At 42.0% G+C, this 23,893-nt stretch overlaps 1 protein-coding gene across 5 annotated transcripts in view; it reads right to left on the bottom strand.

The window, feature by feature from the left end:
* celsr3 (cadherin, EGF LAG seven-pass G-type receptor 3) overlaps positions 1-23,893 on the bottom strand; it is a 106,081-nt gene that overhangs the window by 30,968 nt on the left and 51,220 nt on the right. For all 5 annotated transcript variants that reach the window (XM_030423384.1, XM_030423386.1, XM_030423385.1 and 2 more), the window contains 11 exons: positions 20,821-20,984; positions 20,192-20,317; positions 18,374-18,543; positions 17,493-17,678; positions 15,281-15,391; positions 14,952-15,120; positions 5,233-5,374; positions 3,169-3,289; positions 1,369-1,552; positions 340-441; positions 117-211 (listed from right to left, as the gene is read on the bottom strand). In XM_030423384.1, coding sequence (XP_030279244.1) covers positions 117-211; positions 340-441; positions 1,369-1,552; positions 3,169-3,289; positions 5,233-5,374; positions 14,952-15,120; positions 15,281-15,391; positions 17,493-17,678; positions 18,374-18,543; positions 20,192-20,317; positions 20,821-20,984 — 1,570 coding nt within the window. The remainder of the gene's footprint in view (positions 1-116; positions 212-339; positions 442-1,368; positions 1,553-3,168; positions 3,290-5,232; positions 5,375-14,951; positions 15,121-15,280; positions 15,392-17,492; positions 17,679-18,373; positions 18,544-20,191; positions 20,318-20,820; positions 20,985-23,893) is intronic.

The following is a 23,893-nucleotide window of genomic DNA, read 5'->3' on the forward strand; positions in this document are numbered from 1 at the left end:
TACTGTTGGTTTTTTTCAGTTGAGGGGTAAAACCTGGCCAGGATTCAACACTCAGATACAATTTTGGGACCCGTGCAGACATGTTTCTAACGGTATTAATTAGTGGTATTACATACAGCAGCATTGAGCTCCACAAATGGAGGTGAGGTGCAGTTGTACAGGTCCGGCTCCAGCCATCCTCTCTCTACGTCACAGTGTCTGATGGCTGCACCTGTATTGGAGGAGAGGACATTGCACATATATCATTTAAACTGAAGGTCAACTTAGGGCCATATGTGAGTGTATCCGTATGTATTTGTTTGAATGTACTCATGTGAGTGTCTATGGGTGTGTACGGACCGACAGAGCCTTTGGGGCAGGGCACTGCAGCGGGCAGGTTGAATTTTGTCCGAGGCCACCAGATCCCCTGAGTGATGGTCTTTGGACAACCATCGTAAATGACTGCAACGAGACAAAACGCCATTCAAAATCATCCCCGGCAGTTCGATTAAAATGCTCCAATTAAAAAACACGACAAAAAGTGACTGGTGACGTGAATAATGTTTTTCTTTTGATTTGCAGAGAAGAAAATGAAAACCAGAGTGAGAGAAGAAAATACTAGCCACAAATTAAAATAAGTAACTACAGAAGGGAAACTGGAAAGGGACAAAGCCCACAGCAGAGAAAAACAGACTATGAGGTGAAAAGATGAATATAATTAACAGTTTCTTATTTTTACTTAGGACACAAGTTTGATTAGTGTGACCATTTTGAAATTCAGAATACAAGAGGAAGCTGAAGACCTATGATTAAACAGTTATAATCCATGACAACTCAGTAGCGTCTCATTATTTTCATTCATGTCTCTTCGAGTCCATCTTAAAAAATTACACATGAAGCACTTGCTGATGGATAATTCTACCAAAGGAACAAAGAAAGTGACAAATGATTTCGGCTTTTATCGGAGAACAACACTAACGTAGCTTTCATATCAAATAAGGCTTTGGCAGCTATTGTTCAAAGGCACGAACCACAAAGGAGCTGCAAGATAGTGGCACATTTTCACTGTGAAAATAACGAAATTGGTGGGAAAAGTCACGTTCCACAAATCATTCTGTCCCACGTTTAGCATTTCATCTCAGTAACTCACACTAAGCAAATTAGGGTTATTTTGGAAAGGTTAGCAGTGTCATGCTTCATTTCTCAAGTTTTTTTAGAAATCCGATCAGTAGTGTGTCCGAGATGTAACGCTGAGCACGGCGACGAATTAGTACTTAACTGATGCAGCCACCTGTTGAGTGAACCAGAGTTATTTATAAAAACGCAACAGAGTGATACGTAAAGTCCAAAAGTAACATGAACACAACATAAAAAAACAAGCATTCTCACCTTCACAGCCAGAGTTTGTGACCTCAGCGAAGGGGTTGTCACATGCGTTGCACTGGCGACCAATCACGCCAGGCCGGCACTGACACTGGCCTGTCTCTGGGTCACATGACCGCGAGAAGGAGCCCACCGGGTAGCAGTCACATGGCAGGCAGGTGTCAGAGCCCCGCGGATGGTAGTGAAACTCCTGAAACACACACACACGCGCACATTCAGAGGGTGTGCGTGAGTAGGCGCACAGATCATACTCCAGACAGAAGAATGGAAAATGTCACCGTGCCAAGAATAGCGTCAGCGATTACATCACCGCATGCATTAGGGCGAGAGTTATAGAATATGACAAAAAGGGGACGTGGTGATAACAGAGACATGAATACAGCGAGAGCAACAGTCCGTGCATGACGTCAAAAAGAGCTGGCTTTTGCTTAATGCTCCTTCACTTGGACGTTTGAGGTTCACTGGACTCATATAGCTGAACTCTGTTCTCACGTTCACCTGCTGAAGGGGGAAAGTATCTCTAAGATCACCTTTATTCTGAATTCAAGGTGTGCAGAAACAAGCAAGATTTATGACATCACGACCAGTTTGCAAACCAATCGTATCTGACACACATTATTATTCCAGGCATTGTGAGTTTATATGTCTTAAACCACGTCTGGAAGGGGATCTTTGAGGAAAGCTCGTAATTACCACACACGGGAAGATTATCTCTGACAGGACTGTCAGCCCGTAGCAGCTTTGTGCTGCATTTTACTAGTTGAAATTCAAAAGTAATCTGCTGTTGCTGTCCAAAACACGAACAGGGAACTGTTACAGGGGTTCAGTGTTTTCTGACTTTAAGATGTCGGAAATTCTGACAATCAAGGGAGAAGAAGCCTGGAGGCAAACCCCTCAACATGATAATCATCTTAAACAACTTGTGTAGGAAAAATCAAACACTTGAACAAATTATAGGAAATGGCTTGACGCTGCTAATTAGATTTTTAACTACTGATCATTGTATCTTAAACGCTTTTTTTTTTTTTTTTTTAGCTTAAAGGTATTTAAAGTTTGCTCACTGTCGAGAGAGCAAGGTCTAGACAAACACCGCAATACGTGATCTACGTGTCAGCCTTGACCTGACTGGTACGCACATAATCTAAATGAAAAACATTGTTACATTGTGAGAACGACAAGCAGGGAAAAGATTTAATTTCGAGCTGCATTTTTTTTTGAGGAAATACGGAACACAAAGCCAAAGGGCACCAGGACTGTGGTTAGGTTCTCTGAGGAAACTCATAACGGAGATTAAAGATTAAGGTCAAAAGATCAGATTAAGGATAGAACAGGGTTAAAACATGCCAACAGACATATCAGTATACACATTCACATCAGGTAGACATGTCAGTGATCATTGTATCACTTTTTGATGTAGTCTGAATGTCTGGCTCATCATATCAGATTACTGTGTGTCTGGGTTTAACCAAAGCCAAAGAGATCCATAGAGTTACACCACTAAAGTCGATCTAATCCTGACAGTATTAGTATTCAATGATGATGATGTAAAAAAAAAAGAAAATCTCCTCTCGAACCAGCAGGTCTATAACCGTTCAACAGAGCTCTGAACGCTCGTAACAGCTCTGCAGTATGATGAACAGCTCTCTGGTTAACACTGGTGAACTGAATAATAAAAAGAAAAAACCTCTGCATCATCTTTCTACCTCAGCCAGGAGTAAAAACATGCCAGGAAATCCTTTCAAACAGTGATGAAGAAATAAGCATTCTATCCACACGTTGCTTGAGGTTGCAAGTGTGCGTAGTTACCTTGCAGTGGCAGAGTCCGCTTGTCTTGTTGCAGTTGGGGTCGAAGCCTTTATCGGTGTCACAGTGACACGGTCCACAGGTCGGAGACCCCCACCAACCCCTGGGACACTGGTGGTCAATCCTACACACACACAAATCACCAGGTAGAATCAGTGAGGAGTTGATGAAGGTAGAATGTGTGATAAATCAACATTATAATGAAGGACTGTAGCCCAGCAGAGATGTGCTGGCCTACAATTCTTGTGCTCCGGGTGTTAGAGAAATTACATTTATGATAATTCCCGCTGTTCTTGAATCATATCGCAATTGCACTAACAGTCTTAATGTGATTGATCTGACCATATTGTGCAGCTTTAGTATGAAGGGAGAGAGCAACAGAGCCTTTCAAAATCATGTATTTGTTCTTCAAAGGAATCATGTTTCCCTCTGATTTCTAACTAATGACAAACTAATTGCAGTGCGTGGAACAAAGAGATGAAAAGAAACAGGAGGGGCAGTGAGAAAAAAAAAGAGCAGAGATAGAGGCAGCAGGGATGGGGCTTAAACTCAGAGAAACGCTGAAAGTGAGGGGAGAGAAACACGTGAGGGTGTCCGAGAGGTCAGGACGGACACGAGTTACGCCAGCGCGTGTGCTGAGTCATAGAAGGCAGAGAATGACATTTAAACATAAAAAAAACCCCTGCAGCTATACGTTCACCTCAAAAACAAGCGTGAGACTGCTTTTCTAAAACTGCTGCGTTTCTGCTCCGGAGACATCCGCGGCAGATTTGATCACTGTCTGGTTTACTGTGTGCGTCACATTCGTTTTTCTTCGCTCACACTTCGATTAATGCGCTCTCCCCTCAGTTCCCAGTGTCTAATGGATCGCCGAGGAGACAAGCAGCTAATGCAGATTCTCGTGTGCATCTCGTTATCGCTCCTCACAGGGAAGTTAGATGAGATATCAGTGATCTTAATAGAATATTAGGACTGACTCTTCTGCTCCGGAGGTTTTTATTACATCTCTCAACAGCATCTCTCTTCCACACGAAGCGTCTCTTCTTGATGTGCATTTTTTGTTTTGTTTTTCACTGCTCAAAAGGTAGGACGAACACATCCAGTCAGATGTTTTGTCTAATGATAAATATTACGTCTAATTATTTAGTCAAATTACATATGACGGATAAGCGGACGATAATGGATGGATGGATGGATGGACATATGTATATATTAAAAAATGAAGAAAATCATCTGCAACTGTGGACCTTTAGGAACCTTTACTCAAAATAGGACAATTTATTCATTATAAATATCATGATCTTTATCTTGATCGACTATAAATTATAAACGTGCATTAATGTGGTAAGATCTGACTAATGAGCCAAACTTCTGGAGTTGGTTTATTAATTTACGATAGATAGAGATGGAAAATCACAGCAGTGAGGAGAGAGAGAGAGAGAGAGAGAGAGAGAGAGAGAAACATCAGGGGAAATTCGGAGACGGAGAGGCTTGAAGACATATATTTCATCAGTGGGCGACAATGTGTGTCTTTGCTAAAAAACACACACCAACTAGATCAAAGACGACACACACATGCCCGCACGCACAAATGCACGCACGCACACAAAAGATCATGAGATAAATTCAAAGCTGTGTGAATTTCAGAGGCTGGAAGGAAGGAAGGAAGGAAGGAAGGAAGGGGTAAGGTCAGGGTCACGCTCCCTACACACAGTTTAACGCATGTGTGTGTGTGTGTGTGTGTGTGTGTGTGTGTGTGTGTGTGCGTGTGTGTGTGATATTAGGTTAAATCTACACTCATTCCACAGTGGATTACATGCAAGGCTGGAGATGTGGGACAACAAGGCAGAACTAAAGCTACTAGCACACACACACTGACACACACACACACGCACAGTTGAACAGAGCTTAGCTGGGCAGCAAGCAGCATCAAAGAGCTTTAGACCATATTGGCATCTAAGAGCTAAACCGTAGTTCAAATGTTGAGTGAGTCAGTTGTCAGTTTGTGTGTGTGTGTGTGTGTGTGTGTGTGTGTGTGTGTGTGTGTGTGTGTGTGTGTGTTTGCACCTGTGTTGGCAGTACTGCCCATAGTGGTTGTCTCCACAGTCACAGATGTATCCATGGGAGGAGCTGGGCTTCCTGTGGCACTGAGCCTCGTTTTCACATGGATTCAGATGGCAAGCGTCGGTGCAGCCTTTCCCATAGTAACCTGAGAAAGAGAGAGAGAGAGAGAGAGAGAGAGAGAGAGAGAGAGAGAGAGAGAGAGAGAGAGAGAGAGAGAGAGATGCTTCAGGTGCTTTGAACATCCAAGCAAAACACACAGCCGTACACAACATGTTTATATACAGTAGGACTAATCTGCTTTGCAAATTACATGAATTGCTGCATGGATTACCTTCACTGCCAAAAAAACAATATTTTCCATCCAGGAAGTGTGACATCCTCATGACTGTGATGCACAGTAGTCACACGGAGGAGGTCTGACATGTTGGTTCGAGCCCTGTGGCTGTTTGATTAAATATTACAGACACTTTCCAACAATGTGCCTCCCGTCAGCTTTACATTTTCAGCATTAAACCAAAACCAAAATGTCTCTATAGCCTCAACCAAGTGCTTTGAGTCGCCTAAACAGAATTACTGAGTAAAAACGTTGACATGCCTGGAATAAATGGTGTAGTGAAGCAGTGACCAGCAGAACCGTTCGACATAAACACTTCCCTGCTGTGTGTGGAGTTATGTTATGTTGTGATTCTCAATCACAGGAGTGATTTTTGCATTCCGCTGTTTTTGTCTGCTTTTCTGACACGTTGGCGTAGAACAGCTGGAAAAGGTGAAGTCACAAACTTCCATGCACCATGCAGAGTTCAGCCACATTTGAATTAAAATGGGATACAGTTTAGCTATGTGCGTTCGTTTGATTTTTTCATATTGACAGACCACCATCTTATGAGTCGGACCTACCTCGATATAACCAATAGAAAGCACGTAAGCATTTTTTTTCCCAAGGAGTTAAAATAAATGTTGTAAAAGTGAATCCGACTTCTCCTTGACCTTAATATCAGAGGATTACATCTGTTTGATATTCCAGTCTTTTGCTGGAAATACTGCATACTAAATTGTATTTATTTAAAAAATCGAAATCATCAGACCCAGAAAATATGGCAACATAAGAGGACACGGGCGGTCATTAAGTCTGCAAAGAACCTCCCTTGCATGTAAAACCGTGAAATGAGAGCACGAAACAACAACAAATCTAAATATGCAGAGCAGCGATCTATTTCCCCTCCGTGTGGCGGGCGTAATAACCTGCCAGTGCACAAGTACACATCTCAAACATCAAAGAGTGATTATCTTCAACGTCACTCCGGCTGTGCAAAACCACTGGAAAAACAAGTCACAACTGTGCATTACAGAGCTGTCAAACACTGACACACAAAGCGGCGTTCATCTGAAAGAAAATCACCACCACTGCTCTCGGAAAAAGGAATTTAAAAAGCCATTCCCAAAAAAATATTTGGACCAAACAATAAACCAAATAATCTGCAACAGTAAGAATTGGCCTTGGAAAGAGACAATAATCTCTTTTTGGATTCCTCTCAAATAGGTTTTTAAACGTGTACAAAACGTTGAATGCGTGAGGAAAATCTGATTGTGAAAAAAGCAAAGTCATTGGAGAAAATGTTTAAACACCACGCAACCATAATAGCATGAGAAACGTGCCTCTGTAGAAGCGAAGACAGCGCGCTTCAACGAGTCACTTCAACACTGCAACGAACAGCGCACAAAAATTCCCACCATGCACTTCAGTGTGCGCTGGTGCAGCGCGGCGAACCAAGGCGTCACGCACTTCAATGCAATCCCCAGACACTCCACACAAACACTGCAGCCTCTTATATGGTAATACGGGCCGGCACATAAAACCCCCCTCTTTAATCTAATGACTAAAGCTGAGTGCTTCACACACACTTTGGGGTGTATTTAACACAAATAAAGAAGGCCTTTCACCCAGACCTGCTTTTCATTTAAAATGAACATAATTGCTGCGTTTAATCTTTAATGCACTTATTTTAAACGTTCGGATTAAAATATTACAGGAGCTGAAGCAGAAGACGCCACTTTCATGTCGGGGGGGGGGCACAGTCGAGTTCACACTGGATCTGAAGGGACAGGTAGACATAACTAAGATGAAACTGTTGGCAGGCATTAACATTCATTTATTAGCTCTGAATCTTTATCATACATCTGATTCTGGGAATAAATGTAGTAGTTGCAGGAAAAATGCCAAACAGTGTGAGCCGTAAGACACTGATCTCGACCCAGTTAACGAAATAACACTTCACTAATGACACACATCAGTATTTAAGATCTAGGTTAGTAAGTAAAGAAGGACAGATTCATTCTAACCATCATCAGTAGCTGTTTAGTGTCTGAAAAAGGACAGGGGCATTGTTTTCAGTTTCAAACTTTTAGGTGTTGTTTCAGAGTAGCCATGATGTTACATCTGTTATATGTAACTTACGTATTTCCTGCCATCAACATTCTCTCCAAGACACTGATTGTGTTTGCAGGAATCTCAATACAGCGTAAACATTTAAATACACGTGTATTAATAATGTATTAAAGAATTATGAAAGGACTAACTTCCAAGTACACTGTACATACAACTATCCATTGTCTAAGCGGCTTCCCGACAATATAATATTGTTTGTCCGGTGTGTCGAGTGTCATAACACAGATTTACAGGTAATAGTGTAATCAAACAAATTAACTTTGTGTATTCATTCGTGTATGCTATATTCCTCTTTTAATACATGATTTTTTTATTGTAATTTTGTAAGTAATTGATTCTATGGAATGTCTTCATCTGAACCCTGAGCCTGTAATAAAGTTTAAATTGAATAACTGATGACCTACCCGGATGGTCCCCATGATTAATCAAGTAATTTTAAGATATTCTAAGATTTTGATCTACTGGCACATAATCTTATCTTTAGTAGTCTTTACAATGACATGTGAATAATTATATGTAATGTTTTGTTTGTAAAATTGTCAACTCTTACTGAAAAGGTTCCATAAAAATGTGAATTCAAAGCCTGTGATGGCTTTCCTGCGAGAAGTCTTTCTTTACATTTGCTGCACGTTAGCGTCACCTCTGTGGCTGATGTGAAGAGACGACCCAGTGGTGAAACGTGTGGTTCGTGTTCAGCATGTGTCAGAAAAGCACGTGTGCTTTAAATACAGCCTTTTGTCACATACCAAACAAGCATTGTCACAACAGCTCCGAGACAATAATAATAATAATATTCGTATCAAAAAGAACCATCAAGTGGAAAACAGAAAACAATGTGATCTACGAGATATTACATTTTGCCCGAAGCGTCTCACTGATCCCTCTGACTTTCAACCAACAGAACTCTCTGCCTCGTGTACGATCACCTCCCCTCCTTCAGCCGGAACGTGTTCTGCTTTCAGGCTGCCTTTTTAATTTAACAGCACTGAATAGCGAGACGTCTGTATAGATTGAAGTGTGACTGAAGTGTGTGTGCGGCTTGTTGAGGTCTGCATTCCTCCCTCCGGAGCTGACAAATGCGCGAGGGGTCTGCTTTCTTGTGTTCGTCTATAGAAAATCCAGAAACCACTTTGCTTTGAATCCCGTGGCCTTGGCTGCTGCTTTCGACACACACAAGGTCTTCGATGACTCCTTTTCTTTGAATCTCTGTTTCCCTCCATCTTATTCTGCTTTTTTCGGGAAAGTACAAACCTACTGTACTGTAATTTGAAGGATAAAAACAACACACACACACACATACGCACCCGCCTCAAACCTTCACACACAGTAATTTCCATTTCATCGACCTTTTCTTTATCTTCCTCCCCTCCCTTGAAAATGTTATTGTTCAGTTTCCAATTATTATTATTATTTCACATACAAGCACACACAGGTGTGATTACAGGATCACACACACACACACGCACACACAAACACACACACAAACAGAGGCAGCGTTCTGTCTCTTATTTGTTTTCTCAAGATCCCCTGACTCTCCATCTCCAACTCTTGTTCTCCATGTCTGTCGCTTTCTCTCTCCCTCTATCACACACACACACACACACAAACACACACACACAAACTAAGTCCTCTTCTATCAGCCCTATACATCTTCACACTTTCACCATGGCAACTGACAGAGAGAGGCTACGACAGCCTTGGCTGTTTTCAGACGTTTATAATGACACTGGCCTTGTCACAACAATATGAGGGGGAGAAAGGGAGAGAGAGAGGCCTGAGAACAAAGAGCTGTAATATGTGTGTGTGTGTGTGTGTGTGTGTGTGTGTGCGTGTGTGTGTGTGTGTGTGTGTGTAGGTTTTTGTCTTTCACACTCAGGGTCAAGGAGTTTTTCCTACAAAAACTTTTGCCTGTCGAGCTGTGCGAACATCCAGGGTGACTCACAGCTTCACGTCTGGATTCTGGACACTTTATTGTGAGACAACATCGGCTTGACTTCTCCACAATGCTGCGATCAGGACAAGAGAGATGAGTCATCTGTTCACTGAGCCATCCATTCATCCTCTGTGAATCCAACCATCTTCGTTCTGACAGCGGAAAGATTGTGCATGTCAGAAGTATCCCGTGAAAAAGTGTGTGTGTAAAAAAACAGAATGATATCGGAGAATGATGAGTTCAATGACTCCAGTGACGCGTTTTGTGACAGCGGTTGCTAACAGTGATGAACCACATAAAGTGATCATCCAACTACAGACTTTTAAGAGCTTTTGGCCGTTTCTTTCCCATCATTGTTATGATTTTACGGCACATTTACTGTATGATTCTGCCTCGCCGCTTTAATCAACCTCATAGCAGCAACAGCACGCAGTGGTCTTTGGCTTAAAAGCTCTAATAACCCCACTGCATGCTACCTGCCCAGCGCCAACTGGGAGACAAGCAGAGTTAGTAAATGGAACATGGAGCTACTAAGTAGGAGGGCGTTTTTCCTCAGAACTTGCTGTAGACCAAACCTGAGCAAAATGGAGAGTGAATAATCAGCTTCCATTTATCAGTTCGCTGGTCCACTGGCTGTGCTTTAAGCTACAGGGGAGCCAGGGTTTATTGCAGCTTTAAGAACAATTCACTTCTATATTTTTCCTCACCACTGAGTATGACATTTTGTAAATATTATTTAATTTTATGAAGAGTGGGTTTCAAACAAAGGATCATGAGTTGTTTAAAAAAAACAAACTTAAATCAATCTGTAAGACAGTTTTTACGCTCACTTGAGGCGGTTTTGTGTTTTTCAAAAAAACAACCGGTTTTCATTGTATTCCCAGATGTACCCTTAACACACAAAATCGAAAGAAGTTCCTAAAGATGTCTTCTTTTAAGATTGACTGTCCATCAGCTAAAATTTTGTCAGTTTTGTTTTTTGTTTCAGGATTTCAAAAGCGAATTAAGGATAGGGAGATGAGGTGCACACCTGCAGACCCTGCCAGAGGAACACACCTGCCCCGGGGACCACCAACCTCCAATTTGCAATCCGATCAACGTGACCACAATCCAGCTCTGTTCTCTGAACAAGTTTAGTGTTTTTCACTAAAAGAGGAACATAGCCCCCCCAAAAAAGATGTGTGTCCCATCTTCGATGAAATAAAAAAACAACATGTCTCATGACTCTGATTATTTGGATAATGAATGAAATGCATTTATTTTGTTCAGGCTAACCGTGAGGACCAATAATAAACAAAGAAGCTTGATCCGTTTTAAGTGCACACGGAGTAATCAGACGAGCGTGTACAGCTTTTCTTCAAACAGCATTCATCAGTGCGAAATACCTGCACGTTTCTAGATTTGATATCAAACCTGATCAATAAATGACATCGCTAGGCTTGAAGTCATTTGTCAACTTTGCCCTGATTCAGCACCTTGAGGATCTGGCATCTACTGTAGGTCAGGACACAGGAAACACAGCCTGAAACTCATAAATCTCTCCCTTGCTCTCCCAGAGGGTCCGAGCTTAATATACTGCAGCTGCTCGCCACACCCAAGAACAACAGTCTCATATAATGCACTTTTCTCTGCAGAAATATCACTGTGCCATTTGTTGTCTTCAATCACTAGTGCAATGTCTTCCCAAAAGCAGATAAATGACTCATTACCACAGTGAAAGCGGTTAGGAGACTTCCTGTTTCAAACCCCGAACATATGTTTTCTACATGTGATTGAGTTGGTTTTTCAAACAGCTCGGGGAACTCAAGCCGACATAAATCAACGTGGCTGTAATTTATCATATTAAATTCAGTTTTTCCCTGCACGGAATTAGCCAGTAGCGACTGGCAGCAACTGTCACATAAATACACACACACACACACACATACACACACACACACAGGCTGACATACTGTATACTGACTCACAAACACACAGTGAAGCGATGAGAGCAGATGTCTCTGTGCTTTGTCATGCAGAACCTTCTCTCAGTGTGTGTGTGTGTGTGTGTGTGTGTGTGTGTGTGTGTGCTGTTGTGTTTTCCAGGGGGCACGACTCATAGGTGCTGTCAGATCTTTGAGAGAGCCATTGGGGTACTTTCAGCACCAGGCCAAACGACACACACGCACAAACACACCCATGAAAGGGAATTATTTAGAGTGCACCTCTCTTTTCTTTTTTTCTCTCTCTCTCTCTGCTGTTATTAAACTTTGATTTGATTTGTCTCTAAGCACCATTCATTGTAAAGCAGTCTCCATTTTTAATGCTCATTGTGCTGATGAAAGATAATGATAATGAGAGAATGTGTGTGTGTTTACAGTAAATAAGTGCACGCGTATGAAGTTTGTGCACTCGCTGTGCGCGTGTGCTTGTGTTCCATGTGCGAAAGTGTCAGTGTGTGCGAGTGTACGGTCTTCGCTCCATGTTAATAAGGTGTTAGCATTAGCTCCCGGGCCGGTGCAGGATGCTACAGGGATGGCAGCGCCTCGCTGCTTCCTCTCCCACACTGTCAGGCCTCAGGCTCTCCAACTTTAACAAGCTTCATCTTCCACATTAATACACACTCTCACTCCTCTTTCACCCCCTCTACCTCCGCTTTAATCTCATGCTCTTGTTTCCAAACTTTTCTTTCTTCAAAAACTTTCCTTTGATTTCTCTCCTATCATTTTGAAGTTGAGACTGAGGTAGCAGCCCGTGGCAGCAGGACAAATGAAGTTGGGTTGTTTGGTCACAGAGGTGTGACTGAGTCAACTTTAGTGCTGAGGTAGTCCTACCTTACTCGCATACACATACCACAAGTCACTGACTCTCGTTTGAATAAAAGAAGAAGAAGAAGAAGAAGAAGAAGAGACTGAAGCAGTTTTGCCTTACTGAGCAACAACGCTTTGACCTGCTATGCTGTTTGTGGCTGAAACATAAAACCGTTTCTTATTCTGCACAGTTTCCTGTGAGTTCTCCTGCACAGACAAAAACCTCAATCAAGTCCAGAGTCTACATGGGTGAAACTTGATTACTTTGGCCAAAACAATGAAGAGAGTGGAGGGCCATCATTTCTCATTGTTAAAAATCAATGCGCTTACATGATGCATCACTGGCCTGAAGTGTTAATAACTTTCACAAAATATTTGTGTTTAAAATGCACTGATACCTCCGTCTTTGTCTGCATTGCTTTCTGCTGTTTTATGAGACTAGCTGACCTGGAAAAGTAGGGATGACTAGCGAGAAGGCCATGACATTTAGAGGTGTTAAAGTGTCACCATCGTAAGCTGCATCGCGATGCGGACGTGGAAGTTCTGCATCCATGCAGAGACGGAGCATAATCATCAGACTGCAGCTTATGCCGATTGCTGATTGTTAAACCTCGGCAGTTAAAGTTACGCCACAACGTCACCCATCAAGCTTGGTGAGGTCAGCCACAGCAATTTCAACCTAAGCAGATACAATGCAGATATAAAGCTGCAGAGTATCTGCTGTTTGCCTTAAAGGCAGCTCGAAGGTAAGTGAGGTCAGGGCGAGGACTCTCTGCCTCTCTTTCGTATGGTTTGTTTTCTCTTAATTTTCTCTCATCTCTCGTCTCTTCTCTAATAATAAGTATAAGTAATCTCCTTTAATCAACTCTGCTTGGTTGTTCCAGTCTGTTTAATCAATACTCGTAGAACTGAGCTGCAGCTGTTGCATCAGCGGCTCCAAATAAACATCAAATATCGCTCATCATCCTTTGCTGTGTCGGCGTCTGTCATCTTAATGTTCTCTACAGTGTATTATTTGTGCGACTCTGTGGGAATATAATATACGTCAGCTTTGAGTGCATCTATTCCCAAACGTGTCGCCAGTGTTTTCGGGCCGTTTGTATCGGCTTTCTTGCGCCCCATTTCTTCTCTCTTCTCTCCTCTCGCCGCAAAACTTTGGGTGTTTATTCTACACTATTTCTATCACCCGCCTCTTTCTCTTCATTAATAATTAACACTTCCAGTTTCTTAGTTCCTCTTCTGACTCTTTTTCATCTTTCTATTGTTGTCTTTGTCTTCTCTTCCTCTCATTACTTCTGTCTGTACGGTATATGTTTATCCTCCTCCCTTCCTTTACTTCTCCACTCCTCTTTTAATCAGGCCATTTCTCCTCCACATTAATCCTGCCTCATTATATTCACCTGACTAAGGAGATTTGGGAAGTTAGCCTGCAGTCAGTCTCTTTCTCTCAGTGGATGAGAACTCATTATGCATTCCCAAATATCTGTTTAACCCAGTTAGAGCATTGGCAGACACCTACGCAGATATAGCCATCTTATAATTATTCCCTTTTTCTCTCCCTTTGAGTCAGCTGGCTCCTTTCACCTCCTCCCCACGCACATTCTCCTTTCCTCTCACATCCAATGACCAGAGCGTTCAAAATGTTAGGACCATTTCCCCGGTGCAAAAGTTAGCACATATTCAATTGAACTGGCGTGACTGAAGTGGAAAATGGTTCCTGGCAGTTTCACTTGGCTCGTTTATTTCATGCATTCACCGGCAAAGTCAGAACCAGGTGAGATGCGAGAGATTAGCAAATGTGCAAATTGCTCCCAGGTATAAAATCTGTCTTTAACCTAAAAAGCCTGACATGGTGATGGGGCTGCCACTGACAATTATTTTTTTATTGTCAATCACCGATGTATTAATCAATGGATTGTTTAGCCGTCCCGATCAAATCTTCTGTTGCGGTTGTTGATTGACTTAGTATATAATAGTTTACATTTCAGCACCATTCAGGAACTTTGCATGAATGAAGTGTTTTTAACGGGCAAAATCAGTGAAGGAACATATTGAATTGGAATCATTCACACAACAACTACAATAATATCATCCAGAGAACACCGTCTGACTAACAGTCAATCAGACCAGAACTGACATAGCACCATTTACTCTGGCACGGTGGAGAGAGGCAGGCAGGATAACATAAATAATGTGGCCTGCATATTGTATGAAAAGGCTGCAGGAGCTCGCATGGCTTGCAGGTTAACATCAGTATTCAACTAATCTTTTTTCTTTTCTTCTTCTTATTAAGCACTGCTCCCTGTCATCAAGCTAATTTACTGCCTGGCAGCATCCCTCCTTCATTTCTCTTTGCATGTTACACAGCCACATGAGTAACATAATGAGCTACATAATTAATAAGTTACATAAAGGAGAATTTAAAAAAATCTTCTTCCTGAACAAGAAGTCAATCTCTCAACTAGCTTTTAAGAAGCCTCATAATATTGCATGCCAATATTCCGGCTCTGCCCCCTCAATCGATGAACTGAGCACCATCTCTTTGTTCACTCACCAGGTTCACAGACGCAGGCGTGCCGCTCCCATTGGTCAGAGCAGCGGCTGTGGGAGGGGCAAGGAGACGAGACGCAGGGGTTCCCCACATTACAGCCAGTCTCTACTTTGACAGCTCTCGATGGGCGGGGCAGAGGAGGGGAATCAGGCCGTACACCCAATCGGACGCCCTGTAGAGAGAGACAGAGAGGTTTATATGAAAAAAAAAACAACAACAACAATAGGCTGCTTTATCATTATTGAAATATGTCTATTTCCATCTCTTATGTGCCTAGCTTCCCTCCAACCATCTGTCAAGAAAGATTAAATATTCCATTCATCCATCTTTACCTGTATGCATCCTCTTATCCCGTTCTGAACCTCTCCGGAGCCCAGCACTCCTCCCACATGCAGATGTTTCACCTTCAAACCGTGAATCTCATTTCCCACTATCACTGTTCCCTAATGGGGGGGAGAAAGATGGGAGAGATGTGAGGGGACAGATGGAGACAGGAAGGGCAGAGATTATTATTATTATTAATAGCTGTATGCAAACTGAGTACCTGAACAAAGATTCACAGGGAGTACATTCGAATACCATTATTTGACCCGGTCAAAGAACTCTGTAATTTATTTGATGTGGAAATATAACAGGAATGAGAAAATGAGCCACAGGAAAGAGAGTACTGTGTAAATATTCACAGTGAGGGATTCAAATTGTATTAATTTAAACCAGAATCTATTTGTTTGATCACCTCCTGGAAGTCATTATTCTTTATATCTGCATTTAACACAATATCACTGAGTAGTTGGGTTACAATGGTGCTTATGTCAGTCAATGGGAGCAAAGGAGGGAGGGAACATGGAATCTAAAATGATTTTAGGGCTGCAGAGTGAACGACTGACTTCATTAATTGAAAGAAAACAATAACATACAATCACTGTGTGGAGAAGGTCAACGCTCTGCTGATAACACTGACAGGGTTGTGAAGCAACGCTGACGGGCAACTTAGCTCATCACAACCCTGAAAAGGGAAATCAATGAGTCCCATTTATCACCGCTTCAGCCACAGTGGAAGAGGCAAAAACAGAGGGTGAGATCTGGCTGATAAAAGCTGCCAACATGCCAAACAATTTCAGAGGTAATTACTGCATAATTGGCAGCTACGCTCTTTAATAATTCCCCATTTTAAAATGTTTTTCTACACCGTTTACTCAGCACGTTACTTGATGCACTTCGCTGACGAACATCCTTTTACGATTACAATTAAAAGATGAAAGACAGAACTTGCTGGCAGATGATTCGAGAATTAAATCAACATGACAACGAAACAAACTACGCTGTTTTGCTTAAAAAAAAAAAAAAGAAAAAAACAAGGAGATAGAGTGTGAAGTTGTGTATTGTCACATATTCACATACCTCATGCATAAACATACGCACACACACGTCCTCCAGTAGGATTTGGCATATTTATTTACTACAGATTAGGGATACTAGGATTAATGTCCAACGTTCTTGACAGTCTGAAGCCATCCAGGGTGTGTGTGTGTGTGTGTGTGTGTGTGTGTGTGTGTGTGCGAAAGTGCGAATGTCTGTATATGTATATATACCACTGTCTCCCTATCATTTTTATTTATCGTAATATGACTCAACATTTAATTTGCAACATTTCAGTATACTTGGACTACAGGAGAGAGCCGACAGTATCGCTGATGACGACTGAGTGCAGCTAGAAAAAGACATCAGGATAATATTGTACAAAAAGGTTGATCTTCCAGCTGCCACCGATCAGGCAAAGGTCAGAATTCATTATTTATGTGTGTGATGAACTCGTACATTTCTGGAACCAAGTCAGTAGCAGCAATTAGTTGTGATAAAGTCACTGATTTCTAATGGAAATGTTTGTTTCAAGATTTGTGTGTGGATGAATTTTCTGAGGGATTATTTCAGGCCATGTGCAGACTTCCTACTTTAGTACGATTTTAAGATTCAAGGTGAGATTATATGTAAATGATTAACTAATTTGTCTAATATTATGCAGCGTTCTGCTTTACTGTGCTGCCTCATGGCAGGAAATGAGGTTGAAGTCAGTGTACGTGTAGACATTTCAGATAAGAGGATATTAAAAAGGATTTATTGCCTTCATTCACAGTAAATGCTTTACAAATTCCAATTAGAGACTTTTACTAGTTAGACTGGAAAATGGCGTCCAAAAAGAACTATCTCCAGATTTCAAAAAGCCAAATTAAAAATCCAAGAATTAGAGCTGGAAAAAAATGAGCACAGTCAATCAAGATTAGAAAAAGAGGACACGAGAAAATCGCTTGTTACGGGAATTAAGTCGCATTGATTTAGTGAATCAGATACAATTAAAACCTTGTTATTCATTTGAAGCTATTTGCCTGCATGACAGATTAGACTTGCAATAACTGCATTTCCAGCATTTAAATACTTAAAAGACTTAAATTTAACGCTCCATTGTATCAACATGCTTAAAAAATTGTGTCCTTATTGCTGGAAGGTTAAGTCCTGCAAACACAAAGATTGTGTCATGTCTATTACCTGATAGAGTCCGAAGTCAAGCCGTAGCGTGGCGACGTAACGTGTCTCGCGGCCACTGCGAACGTCTCGCAGCTCCAGTTGGAGGTCGTGCCACCGGCCGTCTGCCACCTGAACCTGATCCAACCGCAAACGCACCGGTCTGGTTGAGCCACGGGTCACCGAGAACACCAGCTGACCATTTATCACCTGAGCGCGACGGAGGAACAAAAGCATGTAGGTAAACACAAGGGGGGTGAAATCCAACATCTTGGCTAAAATTCAGCATTCAGCAAACTGCAAATAACTTCAAGGACAAAAACATCACTTGACATTTGTTGTATTGCTATATTTAAATATTTTACTTATCTAAAAGATGATAATGTGCTGTTGAAACACTAAACACAACCACATTAACCATGAGAAGGGAGTATAATTCTCATATTCAAGGTAACACAAGGTAACACATTTAGCAGCCCACTTATTATTCAAGCCTTGTGATACCTGGTGAGCTCTGGCTCAGAATATGCAGAACTGATTTAAAGCACAACATCAGATTGTTTATGTTACAAAAGAGGAAGAAGGTGTTTCCATTTACATTTTAGCATAATAGCAGTTAAAGCTTTCTGAGCCTCTGGCAATGCTGAGAGACAGGTGAAAGGAAATACAGAAGAGGATAAAGACTGCTATGTTTATCCACGCCAGCAGAGCCAGAAAGAAAAGCCACCAGTCAAGGAAGGAGTGGGGGTGCTTCTTTGAAGCAGGAATCAACAGGTTGACGGGAAACACGGTCTTTTAAAATACCATAGCCCCCGATGGGAGACGACTGTCTCAGCCATGGTCTGCCTTGCTAATATATAACACAAATGCGTTGCGTTGCTGTTCATTAACGTGTGTGTGCGCACCTGAAAGAGTAGGCTGGTGTACTGGCCGGCCTGAGCCTGTAGCAACGTCCCCTCTCGCACTCTGGTCCTGAACACCAGGCCGAGGTACCACGGCGTGGAGATGGTCACGTCGTTCTTCAGGTCCCACCAGAGGGCGCTGTTACCCAGGAAGCGATGGGGGTGTGGCATCGCTGAGGCGGAAGGTGAGAGGGAGAGCATGTTTTTAAGCATAAAAGGGATAAATATTTTTTATACTGCACTGTTGGCCTACTGATTAAAGCTCCACTCCAGTGTATTGTGACATTTTTATGACATTTCATTTCGTGATAATGGTATTGAGCCGCACAGCTGACTGTAATGATGAAGGCCGTTGCTAAAAATGGAACAGTGATTCATGACTAAATTACATCTGCGATTCATACATCAGCCTCCAAGCTTTCATAGGCACAATGAGAAGGCAAGCCTCCCAAAACGCCAGCCATTGGCTTAAGTGTATAAAAGTGTTACAAGAGTAGCGTGCCTCCTTTAAGGAATTAGGCAGTATGTAGCAAGAGAGAGAGCGACGATGGCTGCGCTTAAAGCAGACATGTTGTTGATCGGCGGAGGGAACATTCAGCAGTGAAGTTTAGTCTCTGTAAACATACAGTGCAGGTTATTGTTCCGCCGAGTATAAACTCTGCAGCTCCCCAATACCCACCTCATGTTAGAGTGGCTGCTATCGCTACCCATGCTAACATCTAAGCTATCACTATCCATGCTAATGATGTTGATCTTGCTAAAACAAGAATGGGTGCTAGGCAGTGGTTTATGTCAAACTATTAACTACACGGCCTGGATGTTAACCATTACAAAGGATACAGCACTGTGTTGCACTGCGTTGGTTGCATGTCACTCCCAATCTCTCTCCCCCATCATTCCCTCTTTTCTCTCCACTGTCGACTATGGAGTATAGGCCAACAAATCATTATTTAATGATTTTATCAGGACCCACAAGTGCCTTCCGCAAAACAAGGTTTTTCTTAAAAGGTTAACCATCAGTGCTCGCAATCAAGACATGTCAGTAAATACAAGAGTCAAACTGTTATCCAGTGTCCACCTGGGCCACAGAAGGTCCATTTACACGTGGGGACTCACACAGAGTTTATCTAGGTCCAGTTACATACACGACTGAAGCCGGATATCCAGTGTTGAAGTGTGTTGCACTGCAGTTTCCAGTAAGTGATTCCAAGTGAAAGTGAGTCATCTATTTCCCCTCTTTCCTTTGGTCAACAGCTTTACCACAGTCACTCACTCAGACATCAGTCCATCCATCCATCCATGAACATGCATTCCTCTTATATACTCACTTTACTCACACTCTAAGAGCCTCCAGCTGTCGTGGCTCTGCACAAAATGTGGAATTAGAGCTGGAAAAGTGCTGACGTGCAGTCTGAGCATTATTCTGAAGGTATGATTGACAAAGCACTTCTGAATCTCAGCAACCAAGGTTTTAAACTATGAAACAGCCCATTAAAACGGCCATTTAACCAGCATGTTAATAACAAAGAACTAGTTCAATGGTTTTACCCAAAGCATTCTAATTAGTGAATTATTCACTAATTAATGAGGCCTTCATATAATTACTGCTGACCAACAAAGGCCACTAAAGGAGTTGTTTTGCTGCATTTCTAAGAAACATGGCCACAGGCACCAGGCACAAATTGCCAATTATCTCAGCCACGGTCTCACTTGTTTCCGATAATTCTACGAAAATGGCACCATAAATATGACATTCCTAAAGGTTGCCATTTGTTCTGAAAGCAGCTCGTCTGAGCACAGGACAACAAAATGAAGCCTCACCGTGGCTGCAGTCCTTCCCTCCGTATCCGATGGGACAGTCGCACGAGAAAGTCTCCCAGCTCACCCTGCAGGTTCCTCCGTTCTGACACGGGTTGGACTTACAGAACGTGAGCTTGGCGCTGCAGCCTAGTGGAAGAAACAGAGACAGTTACACATTAATTACGTTTTAAAAAATGTATCACCATGATGAATAAAATGTATCGCAACACATCAAGTAAAAGACATATATCTTTAATTACCAATGTGAATAATTGTTAGTTACATTAAACATTATTAAAATAGTATTCATACTTGAATTATTACATTGATGAGCCCAAGACTGCAAAACAATATACAAAGATGGGATATTGATGCTTATTTTTAAAACCTTTCATGGGTCATTTCCATTAAAACTCACTAGAAAACAACTTAATTAGAATGTTAGTCCCTAATAGCCTATATGGTGAATAATTATTTTTTGCTACAGCATTTGGAGACATCTGTGGTTTATGGCACACAACATGTGAAGAGATGCTTCTTTGATTACAATGATTTGTCTCAGTTCATTTTAAAATTCTACAGTCAAACGACATTTGTGGACACCATGAATGTGTGTTTTTAGGGCGGGACATATGGTTAGGTGTGCTGACCAGGTAGTGTTCCATTGTTAGCGATGAATCCAGCCAAGTCCAGTGGCTTGTTGTCGATGTGCAGCTCCTTCATGCAGCCGATAAACTCCCTGGCGCCGAACGGAAAATTGTCGGGTACGTTGGGGACCCCGCCCAGAAACAGTGGACCAGTCAGGTCCAGAGACCTGATAGAGGAGGAGAGAAAGAGGACGAGGAGTAAATAAGGTGGAGGATTATCTGTCAAGGAGGGAGGAGAGGGATATTAAGAAAGGGAAAACACAAGAACGAGGGTATGAGAGACTCAACGGGATTAAACAAACGCAGAGATTAAATGTGTCATCAGAGGTAGACGTCAAAAAGAAACAGGAATCGGAAATAATCAGGGGATGTTCGGGAGAAACGAGATGATCCCGATGATGTTGTTGAGGGTAAAAGTGGCAACAACAGGGGAAGAGAGAAATTGAGAAGATGAGAGGGAAGAGAAGACAGACGGAGTGGCAGATGAACAAACAGGAGAGTAAATATGAGGAACAGCGAGTATCAGGAGAGAAGAGGTAAAGGTTGATGACAAGGCAGAGGGAGAAGGGAGACAGGAGCTAGCAATGAAAGGAGGAAGATGTTAGAGGAATCAACAAATAGCAGAGTTGCAGGAATAAAGAGGAGACGGAAAAAACATCGGCGGAAAAAAAGGGAAACGTGGAGGCAGCCAGGGGAGGAAGATGAACAAACAAGAGATTAGATGTGAGTTACAGCAAATATCGAGAGAGAGGGGAGGTAACGGCAGATGACAAGAGAGATGGATGATGGGTGGAGGGAAAGAAACAGGAAGAATGCGAGGCAGAGGGCGTAGGGGACGGCAAAATAACAGTTATGTCTCCTGAGTGAGAAAGAAATGAGATGACACAAACAGTTGTGTTGTCATTTTTAAAGCGTTTTGTGTTTTTTTTTCCTCCCGTGCGAGTTGTTTTTTGTTTTTTTTCCTTTTTAGGTCGATTTAGCAATGCGCGTCACTTTGCCGAGGCAATAAACGCCAGCGGAATATGAATCGAAAGGAAGGCAGAGAGACAAAAGGAGCCGGAGTCGAACCAACACGAGATTAAGTGCGAGTTGCGGCAAACGCCAACTGAGAGCGTCATTAGAAGTGGATGTCAAGACTGGTACAAGAGGAGGGCGAGCTGCTAATGGAGAGACGGAGAAGGAAGGGAGTAAGAGCGTATTGAAGCGTTAGTCTTTGGCCTCCCTCTTTGATCCGTCTTCTCCGTCTCACAGCCACACTTAGCGCTGACAGAACACAGCCAACGTGATTACAGCTTACAGGGTGAGACCAGACATCAACACCATGACAGGCAGCTTTTTCACTCAATGTGTGCATATACAAGTGTGTGTGTGTGTGTGTTATGCACTTGTTGGTGTACATGCAGAGATTTTGTTGGTACACACAAACACACGTAGAAACATAGTAAACTTTGACAAAGTCAAAGGCTTAAAAGCAACAAAGTGGATTTATAACTGTCAGTTTCAGCGGGCGAGAGAGGCCGAGATAGAGTGGCAGAGAGAGAGAGCGAGAGAGAGAGAGAGAGAAGCAAAGAGTAATGTAAAGAAATGAACATTAACAAGAGGCAGAGTGAGCCGACAAGAAACAGGACCAATCAGAGGGATACAGACGGACGCGAAGGAGCATGAAGATGTCAAACAGTCGAGCCTCATTTGAGCCTCCGGTCTCCAGAGATTTCTCCTACAGTCTTCTCGCTACCCTGATTTGACATTCCCTAAAAATCCTTTCCAACAGAAACTTCAGCCAGACCTTTAGCAGGATTTTACTTAAATCTGTGTTACTTTTACATTTTAAAACAATGATATGCTTACCAGTCTTTTTCAGACCACGCCGTGTCAAAGAAAGCTAAATCTGCGAAGCTAATCATTTAAAACTGTGAACAAACACACCGCCATCGTGCATAACGTGTTGTGCAATGACAAGTCATTTACATGTCATTTTAGGGACCGTGGGCAGAAAATGGCTGTGAGATCAGTGTGGGATCAACACCAGAGGTTGATGGGAAACATGTCTTCCAAGACAGAGAAGGTTACTAATATATACTAATTCAGTTATCAACACTTTAAAATAAAGGTATAAAAGTATGTCTCTATTCTATATCTATTATATTGTGCCACCAACATTTACTCCATAATGATACGACAAAGCAGATAACTTGTTTAAAAAGATTGTGGAATTTTGAAACGCTAAAAAGTCTGTTTATAAACACAATGACACTCATTAACTACGTTTTACAGTCCAAAGCTGTGTGCACATCCTCAAGTGTTTGCAAATGTGGAAGCCGTCTAATGTAGAAGTTAGTTCCGACCTTTTTTGTAATCAGCTCGTAGCCAGGCATTCTAATCAAAGCCAATGTTTCTCAGTGTAACAGTCCTACCACTGCTCGCTCAACAGTATGAGTAAGAGTCTTTTTATGCCTGTAATCTAGCGTCCTACATACAGAAGGCTGCCAGATGGACAGTGTGCTGCTGCACACACTGACTAGCTTTATTGGTTTTGTATCTACTTAGTGAAAAACCGCCTTTGATTATGTATGAAGCCTCCAAACAGTTACAGATAGAGTTTAATGAAAGTTGTCTCTGCGAAGACGTTGGCTCATCCTGTGTCAACGCCACCCAACAGCTCAGATCCAGAGTCTTATGAACAAATATACTTTGGAGATTTAGCTCGATGTGTTTTTTACATTTACCGTTTTTGAAGTCAGTTATTTCATTAGCTAATTGAAAATGTCAGACATGAAACTATAGAATCAATTCCACGATGAACTGTCCTATGAATAGCGATGACTCAGAAGTCTGTGCTACATTACATGGTGCCAGGGCCAAGCGGATTACAGTGAAGCATTTCCTTGGAAGTATTGATAGGTTATGTTAAGATAGTCTTAATGCAAGAAGTATGCATGCATGTAACATTTTACATAATAATGTGATATACTGTACATGTAGGTGACCAGTGCAACTATCTATGAAGGAATGGTAAACTCTTTTAATTCACTTGCAGCAGAGTCTGTGGTTGTTTTCAGATTGTCGTGACTGAAGT

The sequence above is a fragment of the Sparus aurata genome, chromosome 7 (genome assembly GCF_900880675.1).
Source record: "Sparus aurata chromosome 7, fSpaAur1.1, whole genome shotgun sequence".
Classification (NCBI taxonomy): Eukaryota; Metazoa; Chordata; class Actinopteri; order Spariformes; family Sparidae; genus Sparus; species Sparus aurata.